This window comes from Pseudophryne corroboree, assembly GCF_028390025.1.
Source record: "Pseudophryne corroboree isolate aPseCor3 chromosome 3 unlocalized genomic scaffold, aPseCor3.hap2 SUPER_3_unloc_74, whole genome shotgun sequence".
NCBI lineage: Eukaryota > Metazoa > Chordata > Amphibia > Anura > Myobatrachidae > Pseudophryne > Pseudophryne corroboree.
The window spans coordinates 303110-329318 of record NW_026967568.1 but is presented as its reverse complement, the minus strand read 5'-3'; the positions used below and the strand labels follow the sequence as shown (position 1 = coordinate 329318).

The window sequence follows — 26209 nt, the reverse complement described above, 5'->3', positions numbered from 1 at the left end:
TACTGCACTACTACCACCCACCCTGTCTCCCCGACATCTAAGCACTGCTTGGGAATTTATGGTACTGCTAACAGTCCTTCATCAACAGATGGAAGAAACAAGGGCAGTACGGAGGCAGAAGCTGCTTCTGGTACCATGGTCATGCAAGGCTGGGAGAGTCAGTAAGATTATTTAATAGCGGGCCTAATTCAGTAAGGATTGCAGATGCTGCTAATCAGCAGAATTAGCAATCCTTTACCTAGCGCGCTGGGGGCCGCCCATCACAGGGCAAGGCCACCTAGCATGCTGACCGCCGCCTCACACCTGATGAAGCAGAAAATGCGATTGCCTCACAATTTCTGCTTCATCGTAGAAGTTAGTGAAGCCTCCTGCTGCCGCATCATAGCTGCACCTTCAGGAGGCCTGCCGCATTCTTCTCAATCATGGTGGCTGCATGTGATGTCACACAGCCACCGTGATCATGCCTGTTTGTCTGCCTCTGCCCTTCGTTCGCGCCACATGGATCAGTCTCCTTCCTGGAAATGGAGCATTGCCCGCCCACCCATGACTGCGTCTGCCTGACAGGCAATCGCATTTTCTGCGGCCCCTCGACAGAAAATGCAGGTGCATGCGCAGGATGAGCCCGCAACTTTTTCCTCAATAATTCCATTTGGATCGCACACTGCAATCCAACCTGAATTAGGCACAGAGTCACCATCTTACAGGCAGCCGGTGAAGGGAGCAGAGAATGGGTGTTATGTGGCAGGAACCGGCTGGTTAGGTAACAGCCTGGCTGCTGCATTCTGTACAAGCTACAAGCGGTGCAATTCTTTTGCTGGGAGACCCAGGTAGAGCACATTGCAGTAGTCTATGTGTGATGATACAAGTGCATGTATGACTGTAGGTAGATCTTCTGAGGGAAATAAGTGCTGGAGTCTGGCTATGTTCCTCAGATGAGGATCTGATTGTGGCTGATAACTGATGTCTAAGTGTCACTCCGCCTTCCAGGACACCAATATTACGCACATGATCAGCATTTTGTAACTCTGAACACACAAGCATAAGTCTGGTTGGTAACAAAGCTGAGCTGTAGCCCTGCCCTTTGTTGGTGAGCTTCTATCAGAAGGACATGTTTCACCAGAACTGAATCACAGCCAACTGGCATCACCCACACCTGGAGCTCAGCTACACAACCATTTAGGATTGGTACTGGGTTACCCGGAGCAAGAGACAGGTCATCTGCATAGCAGTGGTAGATGAGGACATGGCATCTGATTATTTCACCCTGCGGTAGCATGTATATTGCAAAAAGCATAGGAGATAGGATAAGAACCTTGAAGAACAATGCATGGCAATGATAACTATACTCCAGAAGATTAAAATGGCTCCTCACCTGAGTGGTCTATTGTGTGCAACAAGAGCTGATTTATTTCTCAGAGTAAAGAAATGGCCTCTCACCTGTGTGACTTTTGTGATGTCTAACAAGATGTGATTTGTGTGCAAAACATTTCCCACACTCAGTGCAAGAAAATGGCTTCTCACCTGTGTGACTTTGCTGATGTCTAACAAGAGTTGATTTGAGTGCAAAACATTTCTCACACTCAGAACATGGAAATGGCTTCTCACCTGTGTGACTTCTTTGATGTATAACAAGTTCTGATTTCCGTTTAAAACATTTCCCACACTCAGAGCAAGAAATTGGATACTCCCCTGTGTGACTTCTGTTATGTATAACAAGATCTGATTTGTGTGCAAAACATTTCTCACACTCAGAACATGGAAACGGCCTCTCACCTGTGTGACTTCTCATATGTATAATAAGATGTGATTTCCGAGTATAACATTTTGCGCACTCAGAGCAAGAAAAAGGCTTCTCACCTGTGTGACTTCTCTGATGTTTAACAAGATCTGATTTCTGTGCAAACAATTTCCCACACACAGAGCAAGAAATTGGATTCTCCCCTGTGTGACTTCTGTTATGTATAACAAGATCTGATTTCCGTGCAAAACATTTCCCACACTCAGGACATGGAAATGGATTCTCACCTGTGTGACTTCTCTGATGTTTAACAAGACCTGATTTCTGTGCAAACCATTTCCCACACTCAGGACATGGAAATGGCTTCTGACCTGTGTGACTTTGCTGATGTGTAACAAGGTGTGATTTCCGTGCAAAACATTTTCCACAGTCAGAACATGGAAATGGCCTCTCACCTGTGTGACTTCTCTGATGTCTAGCAAGTTGTGATTTCTGTGCAAAATATTTCCCACACTCAGAACATGGAAATGGTGATGTACCTGTGTGACTTCTCTTATGTGCATCAAGAGTAGTTTTGTATGTAAACCATTTCCCACACTCAGAACAGGAATATGGTTTCTCACCAGTATGTATTCTCTTATGTTTTACAAGACATGATTTGATTGTAAAACATCTCCCACACTCAGAACATGGAAATAGATTCTCACCTGTGTGACTTCGCTGATGTGTAACAAGTTGTGATTTCCAGGTAAAACATTTCCCGCACTCAGAGCAAGAAAATGGCCTCTCACCTGTGTGCCTTCTCTGATGTATAACAAGATGTGATTTGTATGTAAAACATTTCCCACACTCAGAACATGGAAATGGATTCTCACCTGTGTGACTTCGCTGATGTTTAGCAAGTTCTGATTTCCAGATAAAACATTTCCCACACTCAGAGCATGGAAATGGCCTATCACCTGTGTGTCTTCTCTGATGTGTAACAAGACCTGATTTCTGTGTAAAACATTTCCCACACTCAGAACATGGAAATGGCCTCTCACCTGCCTTAGCTGGCTGATGGGTAATAAGTTTTGTGTTCTGTGTAAAACATTTGGCATCAACAGAACAGGGAAACACTGTACCTACTGTCAGAGCTGTAACAGATGCACCAATATCAGAGTGATCAGGAGAACATTCTCCAGGATCAGGGGGATCAGCTGATAGAGCTGGATGTATCATTGGGGTAATGGGAGTAGCTCCTGGAGAATCCTGTCTACTGTCATTATCTTTTATGTCACAATCCGGGGATAACATTAGATGTCCTTCTGAGATATTCCTGAGTGTGTGTCCATCTGCTGGAAATAAAATACATTATGGAAATGTGACATTTTCTGTAACAATATTAATCTTGTAAACAATAGGAGAAGATGACTCTCTGGGACATTTAATTGTAAATGTGTGTGTATAATAAAACATAATTTTTAATGAAGGCTTTATAATATTGTGTCTCAGACTATCATTGTGTCCACCCTCCTGAGAACACTCACAATAACAAATGTAATATTATAATAAGACTTAGATATATCTCTACCTCTTGTACTGGTAACTAACCATGAAGTATAAATGGAGATATAGTCACTCGCCAAGTCCTATGTCAGCACCAATGTAAAACAATGGATGGGGAACATATCGTATGAATTGGAGATTCTAGCTGAACAATAACATCAGTCATATGAGCTGATGGATCAGAGAAATGTCTCCTAACGTTACTCCTGGAAGCATTGGTAAGGTAGCATTCCTTTATGTGTGTGCTCATAAGCTGGTAAGCCTGTATATGTGTTACTCACCCTTATATAAGGTATATTGCTACAGCAGAGTAGGTGTGGTACAAGGTACTTTACATGCAATACACCATATAATACACTGCAATCATCATCATCTGCTGGGTCATAATCCACTGTTACACCCCCATCATCAGTGTCTTACCTCTATATTCTCACTAGTAATAAGGATGATGTGAGTACAGTAAGTACGATACAGAGAATTACATATCAGAATCTATACAGCTGCCGCCATACTTCTGCTTCTCATACGTGTGCTACTGACAGCAGTGAACATCTGAGTGAGAGAGCAGGGAAGACAGCAGAGTCTGATGAGAAAGAGATTGGATCTGCCTTTGCAGGGATGTACCACACCCATCACACCTGTTTAAATAATAAATAAGAGGGGCCCGAGTCCATCCAGACATGCTTTCTGGAGCTTTCATTACTACGTGGCTTCATATCTACCCTACCTGATAGCTCTCAGCCACCACTGGGACCAGACCCCCACTCCTACTGCCCTAAAGCCGCTCACTCCACTCACTCTGGGCACCGTTCACTGCTGCAGCCTAGTGACGCAGCTGAAGCCACGGGCTGTATTCTGGAGCTAAGTGTGCCCAGTCTTTCCTGCACACTCCGGATAGCTGACTTGGAGGCGCTTTTGCCTCAGGTGGGAGCACTTGCTCTTCTGCTACTGCTGGGGACAGAACGGGCTGCGCACAGTCACCGGAGCCCGGCAGTGATATTGGGAAGTGAGGTGATGATCAAGCACTCTTGCTCCGTTGCCCTTTCTCCGAATTCCACTAGCCGATCTGCTAAGGTATCCGTGTCGCCTCACCTGGGACGTTGGACCTCTGGCCCTTCTAGGTATGAAACATGGCTGCAGCTAGTAGAGAGGGTGGCGCTTGTGGGTCTCACCGGTTCTGTATGAACGTCCACTGGTAGGCCGCCCTCTTCACTGCCAACGCCCTTAGCACTCTCTGCCTCCGCTCGGCGGGACTCCTCCAAGCTCACGAGTGCTGCCCTCATGATGCTTCTGGACACGTTGAAAGGGATATCCACACCCTTTCACCTGATACATGATCTCCAGATCGTCCTTGGACATTCCGCTGAAGTCCGCCATCTTGTGCGTTCTCCTGCGCTGCAGTTACTCCTCTCCTGAATAACCCAGCTTCTCTAATCAGGTGACCAAAAAGCCACCTAGGATTATCCCACCGCTATGCCAGCAATTTCTGTCACTGGACGGTTCTGTATGAAAGCCCTAGCCCTGCCTCACATCCCGCCCCAGTTACAGAATGGATGTTTAAGTCACACGGGATCTGGCCAATTAGGGGATTCCCACTTACTGTGAGTAACCGCCTACTACTGACACAACCCACAGCGCAGGTGGCGGATACTGCACTGCCACCACCAGACTCCTTGTTGCCATGGAGTCTGGAACCATGGTACTGCTCTGTATGCGTCGACACGCTGTCTAACCACTAGTCGCTGGACTAGGCCTCTGTACGGTAGCTGGCGGGAGGTGGAGCTTGCAGACGCTGAGTGCACCCTGGACAGTCGGAAAACGGAACTATGTTTGGCACAGCGCTGCAGGTCACAACATGAAGCGGTCATCTTGAGGCAGATGTTTATTCAGCCAGTCTTAAAAAAGACTCTTCCGTATTGCTAGGGGCAACAGCAATACAGCAAGATGTTTACAGCAGAGTGAAAATGGTATAATACCTCTGGAGGCTCACAGGCCTCCTCTTTTTATCTTAAGCCAATACACATACCACAGGTGGTAAGTCCACCGTGCTGTTCTCAACCAATCATTGTTTACCCATGTGATGTGCATGACCTTGGCCACATGCACAGCTAACACTGTCCTCTATGGATGGTGGGGAGTAGTCACTCTCCTTTGACAGTCCCATCCTGGAGGATTGGTATCTGCCCTGGTGACGCTCAGTCTAGGCTGGGGGAAGTTTTCCCATCTAAACTACTTCCAGGAATCTGCCCGGGTACCCAGCTCACCATCTCCAGCCTAAACTTGGGCTCCAGAGATGGGCAGCCTAGGTGATCCCTATGGAGCTCCAGAAAACCACTTGGCTTGTTTTAAAGCTGAGCTGTTCCTCTCTTGCTCCATGATACTTCCATGTGGGAGGCTAGAGAGGAAGGCATTCCATTCTGGGGGAAAAGTACTAGGTGAATCCAACAGCCTGCACAGTAATGGATTCCCCCCTCCTGGGACACACAACCAAGTAAGTGCATTTCACTTTAAATACAACTCAAATACACATTGTTGCTTAAATATAACACTGCAGTGCCTATATATATATATATATATATATTATATATACACACACACACATACATACATACATACCGATATAGTTGCACACATACATACATACAGTGTTCGCAAATACGCGCTATAGCGCATATTTTACCCAGATCAGAGGACGGAGACTCACTTTTAAAAAAACGTGTGGGTCCCCGAGGACGCGCTCCGCTGCAGCCAATTCCTGGCTCTCAATCGACTGCGCTTCGTGCCTGTAAAGAGGAGGTGGAGCCTTACCACTACCAGTCCTCTGGCGGTGCCTCCCCCTTTTGGTCACATGCAGCCGCGGCTTCACACGGGGGCCGGGCCGAGAGTGAAGACGGCTCTACGGCTGCTCTACGCTGTGCTGCGGGCGGGAGGTGAGTGCCGGTGACAGCGTAAGTGCTGTGGGGTAGGGTAAGTAGCCTTGGAGCGGGTGGCTAAACTTGGGTGGTGGCTTTCCTTGCATGCCTTGTGTGTCTTCTGGGAGTGTCATGGGCTTGTAGCCGACCTCAGTGGATGTTTCAGGCGTCCACTACAGTAAGTTTCCCTGATATTCCCAGCGCCATTCACAACTAGACCAATCTAAGGATCTACAAGAATATAGCATGAATCAATTGTGCAGGCACTGCTGCTACCTGTGGTACACCCGCTACTTCTGGGATAATCCTGTCAAGCTGCCTAAAACGTCTGCTTCCATCATAAGCATATATACAAGTGATCTGAGCCAGGGCTACATCATATAAGGCTAGAAATGAGAAAACACACCGGCATCCCAATCGCAGCACTGCCGACGCCTAACCCTCCCACTCACAGCCTAACCCTAACCTCCCCCCAGCAGTGCCTAAACCTAACCTCCCCCCAGCAGTGCCTAAACCTAACCCCCTTACCCACAGCCTAAACCTAACCTACCCCCAGCATGGCCCAAACTTACCCACAGCCTAACCCTAACCTCCCCCCAGCAGTGCCTAAACCTGACCTCCCTTACCCACAGTCTAACCCTAACCTCCCCTCGGCAGTGCCAAAACCTAACCCCCCTTACCCACAGCCTAACCCTAACCACCCCCCTTACCCACAGCCTAATCCTAACCTCCCCCCAGCAGTGCCTAACCACCCCCCTTACCCACAGCCTAACCCTAACCTCCCCCCAGCAGTGCCTAAACCTAACCACACCCCTTACCCACGGCCTAAACCTACCCTCCCCCCAGCAGTGCCTAAACCTAACCCCCCTTACCCACAGCCTAATCCTAACCTCCCCCCAGCAGTGCCTAAACCTAACCCTCCCTTACCCACACCCTAACCTCCCCCCAGCAGTGCCTAACCCTAACCCCCCCTTACCCACAGCCTAAACCTAACCTTCCACCAGCAGTGCCTAAACCTAACCACCCCCCCCTTACCCACAGCCTAACCCTAACCTCCCCCCAGCAGTGCCTAACCACCCCCCTTACCCACAGCCTAAAATTAACCCTGTTACCCACAGCCTAACGCTAACCTTCACCCAGCAGTGCCTAAACCTAACCCCCCTTAACCACAGCCTAACCCTAACCTCCCCCTAGCAGTGCGTAACCCTAACCCCCCCTTACCCACAGTCTAAACCTAACCCCCCTTACCCACAGCCTAACCCTAACCTCCCCCCAGCAGTGCGTAACCCTAACCCCCCTTACCCACAGCCTAACCCTAACTTCCCCCAGCAGTGCTTAAACTTAACCCCCCTTACCCACTGTCTAACCCTAACCCCCCTTACCCACCGCCTAACCCTAACCTCCCCCCAGCAGTGCCTAAACCTAACCCCCCTTACCCACAGCTTAACCCTAACCTCCCTTACCCACAGCCTAACTCTAACCTCCCCCCAGCAGTGCCTAACCACCCCCTTACCCACAGCCTAACCCCCCCTTACCCACAACCTAAACCTAACCCCCCCTTACCTACAACCTAAACCTAACCCCCCCCTTACCCACAGCCTAACTCTAACCTCCCCCTTAGCGCCTAACCTTATTCCCCCTCTCTGCAGCCTAACCCTAACCTCCCCGAACCCATACCCTAACCCCCCCCTGGGTGTGCCTAACCCTACCCCCCCTTCCGCACGCTAAACCTGTGGCGGCAGTGCCTACTTACCTTCAGGATCCTGACTGTCAGGATATCGTAGTCGATCTCCTTATCTCCTCGGGATGCCGGCATCGGTATTCTGGCGGCTGTCGGGATTCTGGCGTCGGTATTACGGCTGCCGGGATCCTGAATGCATACCTCCGGTATGATAACAGCCCAGCAGCATTGTCACCCTCTCGCTCCCCCTGTAACACTTTTGTAGCGTCTAAGGCCCTTATTCCGAGTTGATAGCTCGCTAGCTATTTTTTGCAGTGCAGCGATCAGATAGTCGCTGCTTATAGGGGAGTGTATATTCACTTTGCAGTGTGCGATCGCTTGTGCGGCGGAGCGTTGCAAAAACATTTTGTGCTGTTTCTAAGCAGCTGTGGACTTACTCAGCCGCTGCGATCATTTCTGTCTTTTTGGAGCCGGAATGGACGTCAGACACCCGCCCTGCAAACGCCTGAACACCCCTGCGTTTTCCCAAACACACCCAGAAAACTGTCAATTGCCACCCACAAACGCCCTCTTCCTGTCAATCACCTTGCGACCGGCATTGCGAATGGATTCTTCGTTAAATCCATCGCACAGCAACGATTCGCTTTGTACCTGTACGACCCGCCTGAGCATTGGGGTGCATACACATGCGCAGTAGTAATCTGTTCACTGTGCTGCGAAAAACTGCAGCGAGCGATCAACTCGGAATGACCCCTAAATCCAGTCTGGGGCTTCTATTATAGCAGCACCATAAACCCATTACATATATAAAATGCATTATTTACTAATGTGTTTAGAATCATTTATTGTCCTGTTTTTTTAATCATATAAGTGCTCTACCTGGCGCAATGTGTATAACGCGCTTTACCTGGCGCAATGTGTATAACGTGCTCTACCTGCTGCAATGTGTATAACGTGCTCTACCTGGTGCAATGTATATAACGCGCTCTACCTGCTGCAATGTGTATAACGCGCTCTACCTGGTGTAATGTGTATAACGTTTTCTACCTGGTGCACTGTGTATAACGTTTTCTACCTGGTGCACTGTGTATAACGTTTTCTACCTGGTGCACTGTGTATAACGTTTTCTACCTGGTGCACGGTGTATAACGTGCTCTACCTGGTGCAATGTGTATAACGCGCTCTACCTGCTGCAATGTGTATAACGTGCTCTACCTGGTGCAATGTGTGTAACGTGATCTATCTGGTGCAGTGTGTATAACGTGCTCTACCTGGTGCAGTGTGTATAACGTGCTCTACCTGCTGCAATGTGTATAACGTGCTCTACCTGGTGCAATGTGTATAACGTGCTCTACCTGCTGCAATGTGTGTAACGTGCTGTACCTGGTGCAATGTGTGTAACGTGATCTATCTGGTGCAGTGTGTATAACGTGCTCTACCTGGTGCAGTGTGTATAACGTGCTCTACCTGCTGCAATGTGTATAACGTCCTCTACCTGCTGCAATGTGTATAACGTGCTCTACCTGGTGCAATGCGTAGAACACGCTCTACCTGGCGCAATGTGTAGAACGCGCTCTACCTGGCGCAAAGTGCTTCCAAGCCTTTTCTTATATAACGTAGGTGTTCACCCATTCTAATCTTTAGAGCCTTACTGGTCCGACCTATATAAAATTTATCACAACTGCACCTAATACAATAGATAATATTTACTGAATGACAAGTAATAAAGTCCTTAATGGATACGTCCTTCGACAATTGGATAGAGATGCCGTTGACCTCCTTCCGCCGGAAGCGGAACAAATGTCGGACACTGTTTCACCCAGTAAATTAGAACCTGTCCTTGCGGGTGGGAATGGACACACTGGAATGGACTTTTTCGGACAGGATTTTCATTACTGGGTATGGGGTTCATAGAAAGTAGTAGGTCTTTGTCTGGTATTAGGTTTTACACAAGTTTACCAATTGGAGTTCATCAAGTGGGGTATAAATATTCCCACAGCACAACAACCTCCTACACCTTGAAAAAGAGCCTAGAGCTATCGAAACGCGTTGGTGGAGGAAACGGGAGGACACGTGGATCGCTCACTTGCCTGTATGACGGTTCCTGGGGACGCCTGGACCAGTTCATTACATGCCTTTGTCATTTTTATGTTGTCTTACAGTGATATCCAAGTAAACGGAATCGACATACGTAATGATTCATTTATAAAATTGAAGCGCTCTGACTTGTATGGTAAAATTGCCTTTTTCCTTGTTGATTGACATGTTGGTGACACTTTATTACCAACAGGACACGACTGCTAATAGCGCACAGTCTGTTACCACCAATATTTGTTTGTATATCTTCCATAAATAGGTCTTGCATTATTTGGAGGTGTGCTTTGGGTCATTGTCCTGTTGTAGGAGGAAACTGGCTCCAGTCAAGCGCTGTCCACAGGGTATGGCATGGCGTTGCAAAATGGAGTGATAGCCTTCCTTATTCATAATCCCTTTTACCTTGTACAAATCTCCCACTTTACCAGCACCAAAGCAGCCCCAGACCATCACATTACCTCCACCATGCTTGACAGATGGCGTCAGGCACTCTTCCAGCATCTTTTCACTTGTTCGGAGTCTCACAAATGTTCTTCTGTGTGATCCAAACACCTCAAACTTCAATTCATCTGTCCATAACACTTTTTCTCTTACGTCCTAGAGGATGCTGGGGACTCCGTAAGGACCATGGGATATAGACGGGCTCCGCAGGAGACATAGGCACCTAAAAAGAACTTTTAGTATGGGTGTGCACTGGCTCCTCCCTCTATGCCCCTCCTCCAGACCTCAGTTAGATTCTGTGCCCAGAGGAGAATGGGTGCACTGCAGAGAGCTCTCCTGAGTTTTCTGTGGAAAAATAATTTTGTTAGGTTTTTTATTTTCAGGGAGTCCTGTTGGCAACAGGCTCCCTGCATCGTGGGACTGAGGAGAGAGAAGCAGACCTACTTAACTGATGAGCTCTGCTTCTTAGGCTACTGGACACCATTAGCTCCAGACGTAGTCGTAACACAGGTCTCACCCTGGGGTTCGTCCCAGAGCCGAGCCACCGTCCTCCTCACAGATGCCGGAAGATAGAAGCCGGGTGAGTATGAGAAACAAGAAGACATCTCAGGCAGTAGAAGACTTCAGATCTTCATGAGGTAAGGCACGCAGCGGTAAGCTGGGCGCCATTGCTCCCATACACAACACACAGAGGCAGCACTGATGGGTGCAGGGTGCAGGGGGGTCGCCCTGGGCAGCAATAATCCTCGTTTTAGGCAATAAAGGGTCTAATTAGGCTGCGGAGGCAGCAAATAGACGATCCCCCGCCATTTTATGAAAATTGTACAGGGACCGAAGCCCGCCGCTGGGGGGGGGGGGCGGAGCTTGATCCCTCAGCACTAACCAGCGCCATTTTCTCCACAGAGCTGCATGACACACACTGGCTCCCCGGACTCTCCCCTGCTGAACGCTTCAGAGGCTGGAAAAAGAAAGGAGGGGCACATTGGTAACGCAGTGAGTGGGAAATTGGATAGTTATAATATAGAAAAGCGCTATCTGGTTTTTTCCAGTGTCATTTGGGCGCTGGCATTTCTCCTAAGGGCCTGGTTGGGGTTTTGTCCCCTTATAGGTATATCCCTGTGTGTGTGTGTGGGGGGGGGGGGGGTCTGTACGTGTGTGTCGACATGTCTGAAGCGGAAGGCTTCTCCAAGGAGGAGGTGGAGCAGATGAGTGGTGTGTCCCCGTCGGTTGTGCCGACTCAGGAATGGATGGACATGTGGCATATGTTGAATGCAAGTGTGGCATCTTTACATAAAAGGCTTGATAAGGCTGAATCAGGGGAGGCATCAGGGGGTCAATCCTCAAATTGGACCGACTCACAGGGCCCGTCAGGGTCTCAAAAGCGTCCCTTAGCACAAATTGTGGACACAACTACCGACACGGACTCTGATGAAGCTAAATTGCACCCTAAGGTGACAGCATTCAGTGTATGATTATAGCAATAAGAGATGTGTTGCATATTGCTGATAAACCCTATGTTCCTGACACGAGGGTACACATGTTTAAGGGAAAGAAACAGATTATACATTTTCCCCCATCTCATAAACTTAATGAGTTTTTTGAAAAAGCTTGGGAGACCGCAGATCCCCAAAAGAATTAATATGGCATACCCCTTCCCTACACAGGACAGGGTACGTTGGGAATCCCCTCCCACTGTGGACAAGGCTTTAAACGCGCCTGTCACAGAAAGTGGCGCTACCGTCTCCAGACACAGCGGCCCTCAAGGATCCTGCGGATTGCAGGCAGGAGACTACTTTAAAGTCTATTTATTCGCATACTGGAGCTTTGCTAAGACCAACAATTGCGTCGGCATGGGTATGTAGCGCAATCTCAGCCTGGACAGATAATCTGACAGCTGACATTGATACCATGGATAGAGACGCAGTCTTGTATATGAGAGACGCTTAAAAGGGACATTGGATTACTGGCTTCCAGAGCCAGCGAGAAGATCCTTATGGACCCGCCAATGGACGGGTGATGCGGATTCGAAATAGCATATGGAGGTTCTACCCTATAAGGGTGACGTGTTGTTTGGGGATGGGCTGGCGGACCTGGTTTCCACAGCTACCGCAGGTAAATCTAATTTTTTACTGTTTATTCCCCAACAGCAGAAGAAAACACCACTATATCAGATGCAGTCCTTTCGGTCGCAAAAGTCCAGAAGAGGTCGGGGATCCTCCTACCTTGCCAGAGGTAAGGGCAGAGGGAAAAGAACACCTGCTTCGCCAGGTACCCAGGAACAGAAGTCCTCCCCGGCTTCTACAAAACCCACTGCATGACGCTGGGGCTCCCCTGCGGGAGTACGCACCGGTGGGGGCTCGTCTTCGACTGTTCAGCCAGGTCTGGGTCAGGTCAGACGTGAATCCTTGGGCGTTGGAAATAGTTTCCCAAGGCTACAACTGGAATACGAAGAGGTGCCCCCGCGCCGATTTTTCAAGTCGGCCTTACCAGCTTCTACCCCAAAACGGAAGGTAGTGTTAGCTGCAATTCAAACGCTGTGTCAACAGTAAGTAATTATCAGGGTTCCCTTGAACCAGCAGGGAAGAGGGTACTACTCAACCCTCTTTGTGGTCCCGAAACCAGATGGTTCAGTCAGACCTATTTTGAATCTAAATCCCTAAACCTGTACATGAAAAGATTCAAATTCAAAATGGAATCGCTCAGGGCGATAATAGCCAACATGGAGGAGGGGGAGTTTATGGTGTCACTGGACATAAAGGATGCTTACCTTCTTGTCCCCATATATCCTTCCCATCAGGAGTACCCGAGATTCGCTGTACAGGATTGTCATTACCAATTTCAGATGTTGCCGTTTGGGCTTTCCACGGACCCAAGGATTTTCACCAAGATAATGGCGGAAATTATGGTGGTCTTGCGCAAGCAAGGAGTCACAATTATCCCATACTTGGACGATCTCCTGATAAAGGCGAGATCAAGAGAGAAATTGCTGAGCAATATTATCTAATATCCAATTAAGCTGGTGCGGGACTTCTTTGTTGTCTTTTCATCCTCTGTCCAACGTCTGTGTTCTTTTGCCCATATTAATCTTTTCCTTTTATTGGCGTTTTCTTTGCCACTCTGCCTAGAAGGCCAGCATCCCGGAGTCGCCTCTTCACTGTAAACATTGACAATGGCGTTTTGTGGGTACCATTTAATGAAGCTGCCAGTTGAGGACCTGTGAGCTGTCTATGTATCAAACTAGAGACTCTAATGTACTTGTCTTCTTGCTCAGTTGTGCACCGGGGCCTCCCACTTCTCTTTCTACTCTGGTTAGAGCCTGTTTGTGCTGTTCCCTGAAGGGAGTAGTACACACCGTTGTAGGAAATGTTCAGTTTCTCAGCAAGTTCTCGCATGGAATAGCCTTCATTTCTAAGAACAAGAAAAGACTGTCGAGTTTCACATGAAAGTTCTCTTTTTTTTGCCACTTTGAGAGTATAATCAAACCCACAAATGTGATGCTCCAGACACTCAACTAACTCAAAGATAGCCCAGGGTTATAGCTTCTCTAACGAGCAAACCCATTTTCAGCTGTGCTAACATAACTGCACAAGGGTTTTCTAATCATCCATTAGTCTTCTACCGTGATCAGCAAACACAATGTACCATTAGAACACTGGAGTGATGGTTGCTGGAAATGGGCATCTATACACCTATGTAGATATTCCATTAAAAACCATACGTTTGCAGCTAGTACAGTCATTTACCATATCAACAATGTATAGTGTGTATTTCTGATTCATTTAATGTTATCTTCATTGAAAAAAACAGTGCTTTTCCTTAAAAAATAAATGTCTAAGTGACCCCAAACTTTTGAACGGTAGTGTATGATCTGGGGCATCTGAAGATGTGAACCGGACCACTAGCTCAGGAGATCCAATTGAAATGTTCTGGCATGGAACCTTCCGTACTGGATACCCTTGTATGAGGCTAACATCTTTCCCAACAATCTTATGCAAAGATGGATGGAGATCTGATTCGGTTGTAGAACCGCTCGGGCCACATCCTGGAGCATCCTTGCCTTGTCCTCTGCGAGGAACACTTTCTGAGCCACTGTATCCAGAAACATTCCCAGGAACAGGAGCCACTGAGTAGGCTCCTGTTCCTGGGAATGTTTCTCAGAAGTAGGGACTTCTGTAAATTGAGGATCCACCCATGATGTGACAGAAGCTGAATAGTGCGGCCTATATTGAGCAATAGAAGCTCCCTGGATCTCACTTTTATCAAGAGCTCGTCTAGGTAAGGGACAAAATTGATCCCCTGGACTCGGAGCTGGAACATCATCTCCGTCGTCACCTTTGTGAAGACCGTTGGAGCTGTGGCCAGGCCGAAGGGTAGCGCCTGGAACGGGTAGTGATCATTCAAGCAGGGCAAACCGTAGGTAAGCCTGGTGATGCAGCCAAATCGAGATATGGAGATACGCATCCTTTATATCAAACAAAACCATGAACTCTTGTTTTTCCAGACCCGCAATCATTGCTCACAAGGATTCCATTGTGAACTTGAAAACCTTTAGTTAGGCTTACTTTAGTTCCAGCGGCGGGGAGCTGCTTTCAGTGGGTCCTTGGGCGCGTGTGCGGCTTCCGGAGGTCGGGGGCCAGGTGTTGCGGCGGGTAGTTGCTGCAGCAGAGCCCTCTGGCGGTGACTGTCTCAGGAAGGCAAGGCCGGAGCTGGGTTAGCTAAAGTGCTGCAGCTGAGAATATCCCCAGTGCTGGGGGTGGCCATGTTGGAGACCTGAGATTTGCCAATGAAATCCACACTCTGTATCCAGCCAATCCAGTGTAGTCTTCTCTTATAAAGGGGGGCTGGCTCAGGGAGAGAGTGCCAGTGCTCCAAGTTACTTTCCTGTGAAAGGTGCTCCAGCTCTGTGCTCCCAGGCTGCTCCTGGTTCCCCGGTTCCGGTTGCTATCATCTGTCCATGACCCATCACTGCTGCAGTCCTGTTGTTTAACCCGTCGCCACTCATGGAGGCTCTCACGGGGGTCCCGGTCGTTAAGGGGCTTCGGGTGCTAAACAGTGGTTCCTGCGAGCGTCTTGCAAGCTCAAGCCACAGTCTTCACTTCTTCCAGATCGGAGTTCTGTCTCACTTTCCAAGCCCAAGCCACAGTCATCATTTCTTCAAAGTCAGAGTTTCTCAGCCTCGTCTACCAGTCACAAGCCAGTCTTTCAGTTCTTCAAAAACCCAGTCTCCTTTAGCCTTGTGTACCAACCACAAACCCCAGTCTTTCAGTTCCTCAACAACGGTGATCTTCAGCTCCATTGCCCACCTCGTTTAATCATAGACTTCAGTTCATTATTCCGTGTCTTTCAATTCCTCAAGTATCGGTGTACAGTTGTTTCTTCATTAGAAACACCATTATCCTTGTACAGAGTTCTCATTCTTTTTCTGCCCTCCAGCCAACTCTAACACCCACTAGGCCTCCACCTCATGAGGAAGAACTTCATTCAACCTCCTCGTCTACTTCCTACACAGTCAGCTGTCCTCCCAGCTCAAGCTCGATTGTCGGAACCCCAATCTCCGCCGAGCATGACAACGCAGTCAAGATCCCCTCAGGGTTGGGGGGGGGGGGGGGGGGCACCATCATGCCGAGGCCCTAGTGGAAGCTGAACTGGTGCTTTGTTACCGAGAACCTGTGGCGACCGGTCTTGTCTCTGGTGCCTCTCGCCGCGTTTGAGGTGCCTCCGGCTCTTGATCTGAACCTGGCAGTCCGAAAGGACTGGGTAGACCTCCCTGGGTAGGAACGCCTAGCCAGTGGGGCCCCAGAGGGGAGAAACGTGGATTTACTCGCAGTAACCTTTGAAATCCATGTATCCAACTCACCCTGAATAGCCACTCCCCTGAGAAAGGAAGAGACTCCACACTCTGCACTTGGAATCTGCGTCCGCTATCCACTGACGCAGCCACAAAGTTCTGCGCACCGACACTGCCATAGCAGTAGACCTAGCGTTAATAGCGCCTTTCCCCTTGAGAGAGTCACACAGGAGGCGTGCAGTGTCCTGAATGTGCTTTATGAGAGTCACCAGAGACATATCTCCAGCAAGGCTTTCTTGAACTTGACTCGCCTATGTATGAATGGCATGTGTCATCCGGCAACCCACTATCACAGGTCTTTGTGATACACCAGCCGCTGTGTAAATAGACTTTAAAGTAGTCTCTATTTTCCTGTCCCCAGGGTCCTATAGTGCAGAGGAGCCAGGGACTGGTAATAGCACTTTCTTTGATAGGCGAGAGACTGATACGTCTGCTGCCGGGGGCTCTTCCCAGTGTTTCCTGCCTTCTGGAGTAAATGGGAAAGTGTGCAGAAACCGATTTGTCACCTGGTATTTTTTATCAGGATTTTTCCAGGTTAACTTAAACATGTCATCTAGTTCCTTAGAATCAGGGAAAGTTACACTAATTTATTTTTCTGTGCAAATAAAAACGACTGCGGCACTGCAGCGTCTTCCAAAGGGACTTTTATCACATCCCTGATAGCAAGTATAAGGGGCTCAATACCTTGTGCAGAAGGTGAGTCCTCTGTAATAGGATCCCATTCCTCCCCCTCCTGCACCTCGTCCTCAGATTCTGAGAGTAAATCAGGCAGCCCACACTTATGTGGCCCTGAACTAGGGGGGGGGGGCTGTTTATCATCTGCCCTTGCAGCTAGGTCTGCTACAGCCTGCTGCAGTTGTTGTGTCTTTTGATTATTAGCAGTGAGCTGGGATGACATGTCCGCCATCATGGTTTTTATGGCACTGAGCCAGGGTGGCTCCTGAACCTCCTCACTAACTTGGGAGGACTGGCTGCATTGTTCACGAGAGGGAACCAGCCGCAGAGGGAGAGAATCTGGTGTGACATACACTGCATAATTAGTGTTTTACCATGTTTACAGTAGACAAACACACACACACACACACACACACACACACACACACACACACAGACAAGTATATTGAATAGCAAGCCTGCCCAGACTGGTATGTGAGGAGACACAGAGAGAGAGGAACAGCATACCCAAAGCCTGTCAGACTCCGTATAACACAGTATAACACAGGAGTCTTGTCCTTTTCAGGACACTATAGTGTGTATAATAGCGTCTCTCCCCTTATTTACACCCCTGTACCAGTTTCCTGTATATCCTGAGTGTCTGGAGGGGCTGTGTCTCCTTGCTGCTGTAGCTGTAAGCAGAGGAAAGAGCCAAAACGCCACTGGTCCCGCTCTAAGGAAGCTCCACCCCCTGTAATGGATATCTATATCTATATCTACAGATATTTATACTGGCAATGTCTCCTAACATGTGTAAAACGTAACATGAATGCCTGTTTCCACCACTGCTGCCAGTGTACACAGGGGGCTATAGCGGATCCCTCCGTAGAGCGTCCGTATGCCGCCCCTGTAATCGCGCTGCAGCAAGAGCCGGAGGACCCCCTTGTGGGTCCCCTGATTTGTACTCGCCACTCTTCTCACCTCACGCCATTGTTAGGGGTGTGCGGCGTGCTGCGATTGCGTTTGGTAAAGCGCAATGCCCTGCAGTACCAACAACCTCTCAGGACGGTGGTCATGCAGCGGGGAAGCGGCTCTGATGCCTGAAGAGACCGGTAACCACCCCCCCCTAACTCCCTCAGTGCAGGTATACTGTTATACTGTTGCCCAAACAGCATACTGACAATAACAACGTTTAAAATAAACTAAAGAAAAACTTCCGGAGCTCCAGAGCGGCATCCTCTCCTGGGGCACATAGTTATAAACAGGATGTAGGAGGGGGCATAGAGGGGAGGAGCCAGCACACCCAGTGGAAGATATTTAAAGTGCACCGGCTCCTTTGGACCCCATCTATACCCCATTGCAATAAGTCCCCAATATCCCTTGTGGATGTTAGAGAAAAAATAAATAAAGAGGAGTATAATAGGGGCTGATGGCACCTGATGTATGAGATACACCAGAGAGTGTGGGGAGGAGACTGGTCAGATCTCTGGGCTGGTAACACACAGTGACATGATGTGAGGGGGAGAGCAGGAATATAATAGGGGCTGATGGCTCCTGATGTATGAGATACACCAGAGAGTGTGGGGAGGAGACTGGTCAGATCTCTGGGCTGGTGACATACAGTGACATGATGTGAGGGGAGAGCAGGAGTATAATAGGGGCTGATGGATCCTGATGTATGATATACACCAGAGAGTGTGGGGAGGAGACTGGTCAGATCTCTGGGCTGGTAACACACAGTGACATGATGTGAGGGGGAGAGCAGGAGTATAATAGAGGCTGATGGCTCCTGATGTATGAGATACACCAGAGAGTGTGATGAGGAGACTGGTCAGATCTCTGGGCTGGTAACACACAGTGACATGATGTGAGGGGGAGAGCAGGAGTATAATAGGGGCTGATGGTTCCTGATGTACGAGATACACCAGAGAGTGTGGGGAGGAGACTGGTTAGATCTCTGGGCTGGTAACACACAGTGACATGATGTGAGGAGGAGAGCAGTAGTATAATAGGGGCTGATGGCACCTGATGTATGAGATACACCAGAGAGTGTGGGGAGGAGACTGGTCACATCTCTGGGCTGGTAACACAGTGACATGATGTGAGGGGGAGAGCAGGAGTATAATAGAGGCTGATGGCTCCTGATGTATGAGATACACCAGAGAGTGTGATGAGGAGACTGGTCAGATCTCTGGGCTGGTAACACACAGTGACATGATGTGAGGGGGAGAGCAGGAGTATAATAGGGTCTGATGGCTCCTGATGTATGAGATACACCAGAGAGTGTGGGGAGGAGACTGGTCAGATCTCTGGGCTGGTAACACACAGTGACATGATGTGAGGAGGAGAGCAGTAGTATAATAGGGGCTGATGGCACCTGATGTATGAGATACACCAGAGAGTGTGGGGAGGAGACTGGTCACATCTCTGGGCTGGTAACACACAGTGACATGATGTGAGGGGGAGAGCAGGAGTATAATAGGGGCTGATGGCTCCTGACTCCCCCACTGGGAAAATACATATTCCTCATTAGTTTGTACTGACAGAGGAGGGTGTAGGAAAAGAGATTGCTGTAGTGACTGAGCAAGGAGAATATGTGACTCTTTTCTGTAATAAGTGTTTATTACTCACCTGTGCTGATAACTGTAGGGATCTCCTCCTCCTTACACTGCTTATCACCCTTCATATACGTCTCTTCTTCTCCCCCTATATCTTCTGCCTTCATATCAGTCACATACGTCTCTTCTTCTTCCACTGTATCTTCTACCTTTATAACAGTTAGATACATCTCTTCTCCCTCTATATCTTCTGCCTTTATAACAGTTAGATACTTTTCTTCTCCCTCTATATTTTCTGTTTTAATATCAGACACACGTTCTACCTAAAAAAAAAAAAAAGCAAAAACCCGAGATTTTACTGTTAAATCTTTCTGCGAGGTACACTGGGTTCCACAGGGAATAACATTGGGGTGTAAAGTATGATCTTGATCCGAGCAACCAGCAGGCTAAAAGCTTTGACTGTTCCCAGAATGCATAGCGCTGCCTCCTCTATAACCCCGCCTCCGTGCACAGGAGTTCAGTTTTTGTTAACCAGTCCAATGCAGTAGCAGGTAAAAGAGACGACAATCATTAGTAGCCACATACACCACACTCTCACAACAGGAGAAGGTGTCAGCAGCTACTGCCATACCAACCAAAAAAAGCCAAGTGCGTCAGGGTGGGCGCCCTGTGGAACCCAGTGTACCTCGCAGAAAGATTTAACAACTGTAAGTTCTTACCATAAATCTTGTTTTCGGCTGCGGGGTACACTGGGTTCCACAGGGAACAACATCGGGGATGTCCTAAAGCAGTTCCTCATGGGAGGGGATGCACTGTAGCGGGCACAAGAACCCGTCGTCCAAAGGAAGCATCCTGGGAGGCGGAAGTATCGAAGGCATAGAACCTTATGAACGTGTTCACTGAGGACCAAGTAGCCACCTTGCACAATTGTTCAAGGGTCGCACCACGGCGGGCCGCCCAAGAAGGTTCAACAGACAGAGTAGAATGGGCATTGATAGTCACAGGAGCTGGACGACCAGCCTGTACATAAGCATGCGCAATCACCATTCTAATCCATCTGGCCAAGGTCCGCTTGTGAGCAGGACAGCCACATTTGTGAAAACCAAACAGTACAAAGAGAGAATCAGACTTCCGAATGGAGGCAGTTCTCTTCACATAGATACGTACCAAATTCAAAGACTGCTCTTTGGAAGACAATTTAGGAGAGGCAAAGGCCGGAACCACAATCTCATGATTAAGGTGGAAAGAAGAAACCACCTTAGGTAGGTACCCGGGACGTGTTCTATGAACCGCCCGCTCACGGTGAAAAATCAGATATGGGGGACCTACAAGACAAGGCACCCAAATCCGACACCCGTCAAGCAGAGGCAATAGCCAGCAAAAAACGGAGACCCTTGTAATGCCTCCAGAACCACCGACAAGTCCCAAGAAGCCACAGGCGGGACGTAAGGAGGTTGAATCTGCAACACACCCTGAGTGAATGTATGAACATCAGGTAGAGTCGCAATTTTCCTCTGCAACCAAACCGACAAGGCAGAAATATGAACCTTGATGGAGGCCAGACGAAGGCCCAAGTCCAGGCCCTGTTGTAGAAAGGCCAAAAGTTTGGCCGTACTAAATTGGTAAGCATCATGATTGTTAGTGGTGCACCAAGCAAAGTAAGAACTCCAGACCCTATGATAAACCAGAGCAGAAACCGGTTTCCAGGCCTTCAACATGGTTTGAATGATCGCCTCAGAAAATCCTTTAGCCCTCAGAATGGAAGCTCCAAGAGCCACTCAGTCAAAGCTAACTGGGCCAAATCATGATATACACAGGGGCCCTGAACGAGGAGATCTGGGCGCTGCGGAAGTAGAAGGGGACGCTCTATCAATAGACCCTGAAGGTCTGAGAACCAATGCCGTCTGGGCCACGCTGGAGCGATCAGAAGTAGGATTCCTCCTTCTTGCTTGAACTTCCTTATTACTCTGGGCAGGAGTGACCACGGAGGGAACACGTATGGCAGCTGAAAGTTCCATGGAACTGCCAATGTGTCCACGAACGCTGCTTGAGGATCCCTTGTCCCGAAGACCGGAAAATTGTGATCGTGTCAAGGTGCCATCAGGTCCACATCTGGGAGGCCCTATTTTTCCACGAGGAGTTGAAATACTACTGGATGGAGGCTCCACTCTCCGGCATGTACGTCTTGACGACTGAGGAAGTCTGCTTCTCAGTTTAGGACCCCCTGAATGAACACTGCCAATATAGCTGGCAGATGGCATTCCGCCCACTGAAGAATCATTGATACTTCCCTCATTGCCATGCGGCTTCGAGTGCCACCATGACTATTTATGTACGCCACCGCGGTGGCGTTGTCTGACTGTACTTGAACAGGTCTGTTCTGTATCAACTGCTGGGCCAAGTTCAGTGCATTGAACACCACCTGCAGTTCCAGAATGTTTATCGGGAGGAGAGACTCCTCCTTGGTTCACCGACCCTGAAGGAACTGATGCTCCAAAATCACGCCCCAACCTCTCAGACTGACATCCATCGTCAGAATGACCCAGTTGGAGATCCAGAAGGGACGACCCCTGCTCGGGACGACCCCTGCTCAATCGTTGGTCCTGTAGCCACCAGCTTAGTGACAGACGGACCTCCGGAGACAAGGAGATCATATGAGACCTGATCCGGTGAGGCAGGCCATCCCACTTGGCAAGTATCAATTTCTGCAGAGTGCGGAAATGGAATTGAGCGTACTCCACCATGTCGAACGCAGACACCTAGCACTTGCATCGCCGAATGTATCGACACTTGCGGATGAGATAGAAAGCATTGAATCCTGTCCTGAAGCTTCAGGACATTCTCCTGAGACAAGAACAACCGCTGGTTGTGAGTGTCCATCAACACCCCCAGGTGCACCATGCTCTGAGCAGGGACCAGGGAAGATTTCTTCCAGTTGATGAGCCACCCGTGGGCTTGCAGAAACTGGAGCGCCATATCTATGTGGCGTAGGAGAATTTCTGGGGAATTCGCCAGGATCAACAAGTTGTCCAGATACGGTAGGATCCTGACCCCTTGACGGCGGAGTACAGCCGTCATTACCGCCATGATCTTGGTGAAGACTCGCGGGGCCGTGGTCAAATCAAAAGGTAACGCCCGAAATTGGTAATGGAGGTTGCCAACAGCAAAACCTCAGGTACTGCTGATGCGACATTGCGATACGAATATGCAGGTAAGCATCCTGTATGTCCAGGGAGACCATATAATCCTCGGGCTCCAAGGCCAGAACAATAGAGCGGAGAGCTTCCATACGAAACTTGGAGAATCTCACATATTTGTTCAAGGACTTGATGTAGAGAATGGGCAGAGAGGACCCATTCGGTTTCGGGACTAGGAACAGCAGTGAATAGTACCTCTTGCCTCTCTGAACCAGAGCCACCTGTCCAGGAGGGACTGTACCACCGAAAGAAGAGTTTTGCATTCACCTGATCCGAAGGGATGTATGTCAGGCAAAATAGACGAGGGGGACAACTTTTGAAGGATACGGCGTAACCTCGAGTGACGACTTCCTGTATCAAGGCATCGGAAGTGGTCTTCAACCATTCCTGGGTAAACCCTAGAAGTCGGCCCCCCACTGGGATCCCGCAGAGGGAGGCCCTCCCCGCAATGCAGCAGGCCGACGGGCAGCCCAAGCCCATTAAGGTTTGGGCTTAGTGGGTTTGGAAGTGCGAACCTGTTTCAGGTACGCCTGACTTTTTGCTTTCCCTGAAGGATGAAAGGAAGTACTCTTAGCCTTCGGTGTCTACCTAGCAGTACTAGGTAGACACGCTGTTTTAGCAGAAGCTAAGTCAGCCACTATCTTGTTGATGTCTTCTGCAAAAAGAATGTCTCCCTTAAAAAGGGAGCACATCCAGGGTTTTCTTAGAATCCAGATCCACAGACCAGGATCGTAATCAAAGAATTCGGCGAGCCAAAATGGACGCAGTAGAAGCCTTGGCCGGCAGAATACCGGCATCAGAAGCCGCCCCCGTAATGTAATGAGAAGCTGTGACAATATACGATAGACATTGTCTAGCACTATCAGAAAAGTTGGAAGGCAGCTCCGCTTCCACCTACTGAGCCCACGCTTCAATAGCCTCTCCAGCCCATGTCGCTGCAAGAGTGGGCCGATACACAGCTCCTGCTAGGGTGTAAATCACCTTTAAACAACCCTCCACACGCTTATCAGTCGGTTCTTTCAGAGACGTTACGGTAGTTACAGGCAGAGCCGAGGATACCACCAGCCGCACCACCTGCGAATCGACTGGTGGGGGTGTTTCCCAATTCTTACTTCGCTACGCAGCGAGGAGATGGCGAGCCAGCATCTTCTTGTGAGGCGTGAGTTTATTTCTTGGATTTCCCCAGGATTCCTGACGTATGTCAACTAAATGGGCAGAATGAGGTAAAACTTGTTTAACGACTTTCTGCCGTTTAAATCTGTACGGTTTCTTAGAAGCAGCGTCAGGCTCTGGGTCATCAGTAATTCGAAGAATGAGCCTGATAGCCTCCAACAAGTCAGGAACATCCACCTGTGCAACAGATTCCCCATCAGAATTATCTGGATCAGTGTTTGTGGGGTCAGTATAGACACCATCCTCATCAGACGAGGTGTCTGGGACGTGGGTGGATTGTGAGGAAGTAATGGCCCGCTTAGGGGACACCTTGGTCTAAGGCGGGCGAGGATTAGATTTCTGTTTAGTCAGTGATTGGTTCAATTGCTATAACGGAGTGGATAGGTGATCTGCCCACGGCGGATTAACCGCAGGGACCATAAGCGGTTGTACCAGCACATGAGGTCCCATAGGTGGCGTAAATTTAGTTACCAGTGTACTTAACGTGGAAAAAGTAGCCCAAGGTGGGTCATTTTGAACTCCCGTTGCTACGGTCCCACTGGGGGTGTAAGGAATCCCCAGAACCTCAACCCTCTGCTGCTACGTTTTCCTCTAACGTGTCTGCAGTGTCACCACCACGCACTGTGGGATCAGCCGCAGCACCATTGCCCTCTGTAGCTGACATATCTGAAAGCTCAATGCAAGGCAACACAGTACAATATCAGCAGCACAATACCTGACAAGAACCCCCTGTGCAGTGTATCAGCACAACCAGAGGATTCATGAGATATATGGTGAATAAAAATCAGAGAAAAAATAAGATTTTAAACCTACCGGTAAATCTTTTTCTTCTAGTCCGTAGAGGATGCTGGGGACTCCGTAAGGACCATGGGGTATAGACGGGCTCCGCAGGAGATATGGGCACTATAAAGAACTTTTAGTATGGGTGTGCACTGGCTCCTCCCTCTATGCCCCTCCTCCAGACATCAGTTAGAGAAACTGTGCCCAGAGGAGATGGACAATACAAGGAAAGGATTTTGTAAATCTAAGGGTAAGATTCATACCAGCCCACACCAATCATACCATATAACTTAGAATATACGTAACCAGTTAACAGTATGAACGAAAAACAGTATCAGTCAAAGACCGATTCCAACTGTAACATAACCCTTATGTAAGCAACAACTATATACAAGTCTTGCAGATTTAGTCCGCACTGGGACGGGCGCCCAGCATCCTCTACGGACTAGGAGAAAAAGATTTACCGGTAGGTTTAAAATCTTATTTTCTCTTACGTCCTAAAGGATGCTGGGACTCCGTAAGGACCATGGGGATTATACCAAAGCTCCAAACCGGGCGGGAGAGTGCGGATGACTCTGCAGCACGATTGAGCAAACGTGAGGTCCTCATCAGCCAGGGTATCAAACGTGTTTGAACCCGACCAAGTAGCTGCTCGGCACAACTGTAATGCCGAGACGCCTCGGGAAGCCGCCCAAGAAGAGCCCACCTTTCTAGTGGAATGGGCCTTTACCGAATTTGGTACTGGCAAACCAGCCGTAGAATGAGCCTGCTGGATCGTGTTACAGATCCAGCGAGCAATAGTCTGTTTAGAAGCAGGCGTGCCAATCTTGTTGGCTGCATACAGGACAAACAGAGCCTCTGTTTTCCTAACCCTAGCCGTCCTGGCTACGTAAATTTTCAAGGCCCGGACCACATCCAGGATTTTGGAGTCCTCCAAGTCACCACAATAGGTAGGTTCAAATGAAAAGAAGAGACCACCTTAGGCAGAAATTGAGAACGAGTCCTCAACTCTGCTCTATCCACATGAAAAATCAAGTAGGGGCTCTTGTGAGACAAGGCCACTAACTCCGAAACCCGCCGTGCAGATGCCAAGGCTAATATAACCACATTCCAGGTGAGGAATTTTAAATCCACCGTTTGAAGAGGTTCAAAGCAGTGTGATTTAAGGAACTGTAACACCACGTTAAAGGTCCCATGGTGCCACTGTTGGCACAAAAGGAGGCTGGATGTGCAGCACTCCCTTTACAAAAGTCTGGACTTCTGGGAGAGAAGCCAATTCCTTTTGAAAAAATAGATGGGGCCAAAATCTGCACCTTAATGGAGTCTAATTTTAGGCCCAAATCCACTCCCGTCTGTAGGTAGTGGGGAAAACGGCCCAGAAGGAAATCTTCCGTAGGAGCATTCTTGGTTTCACACCAAGATACGTACTTTCTCCAGATACGGTGATAATGCTTCGCCGTTACTTCCTTCCTCGCCTTTATCAGAGTAGGGATAACTTCCACCGGAATACCTATCTCTGCTAGGATTCGGGGGTTCAACCGCCATGCCATCAAACGCAACCGCGGTAAGTCTTGGAACATGCAAG

General features: G+C 48.8%; 1 protein-coding gene across 1 annotated transcript; it reads right to left on the bottom strand.

Moving 5' to 3' along the window:
- Positions 1 to 26169, bottom strand: LOC134984697 (oocyte zinc finger protein XlCOF6-like). Its single transcript, XM_063950215.1, has 3 exons — positions 26053 to 26169; positions 19548 to 19797; positions 1 to 3072 (listed from the first exon to the last, which is right to left on the bottom strand). The coding sequence occupies exons 1-3, from the start codon at positions 26167 to 26169 to the stop codon at positions 1406 to 1408; spliced, it is 2034 nt and encodes a 677-aa protein (XP_063806285.1). The 3' UTR covers positions 1 to 1405.
- Between the last annotated feature and the right edge of the window lie 40 nt (positions 26170 to 26209).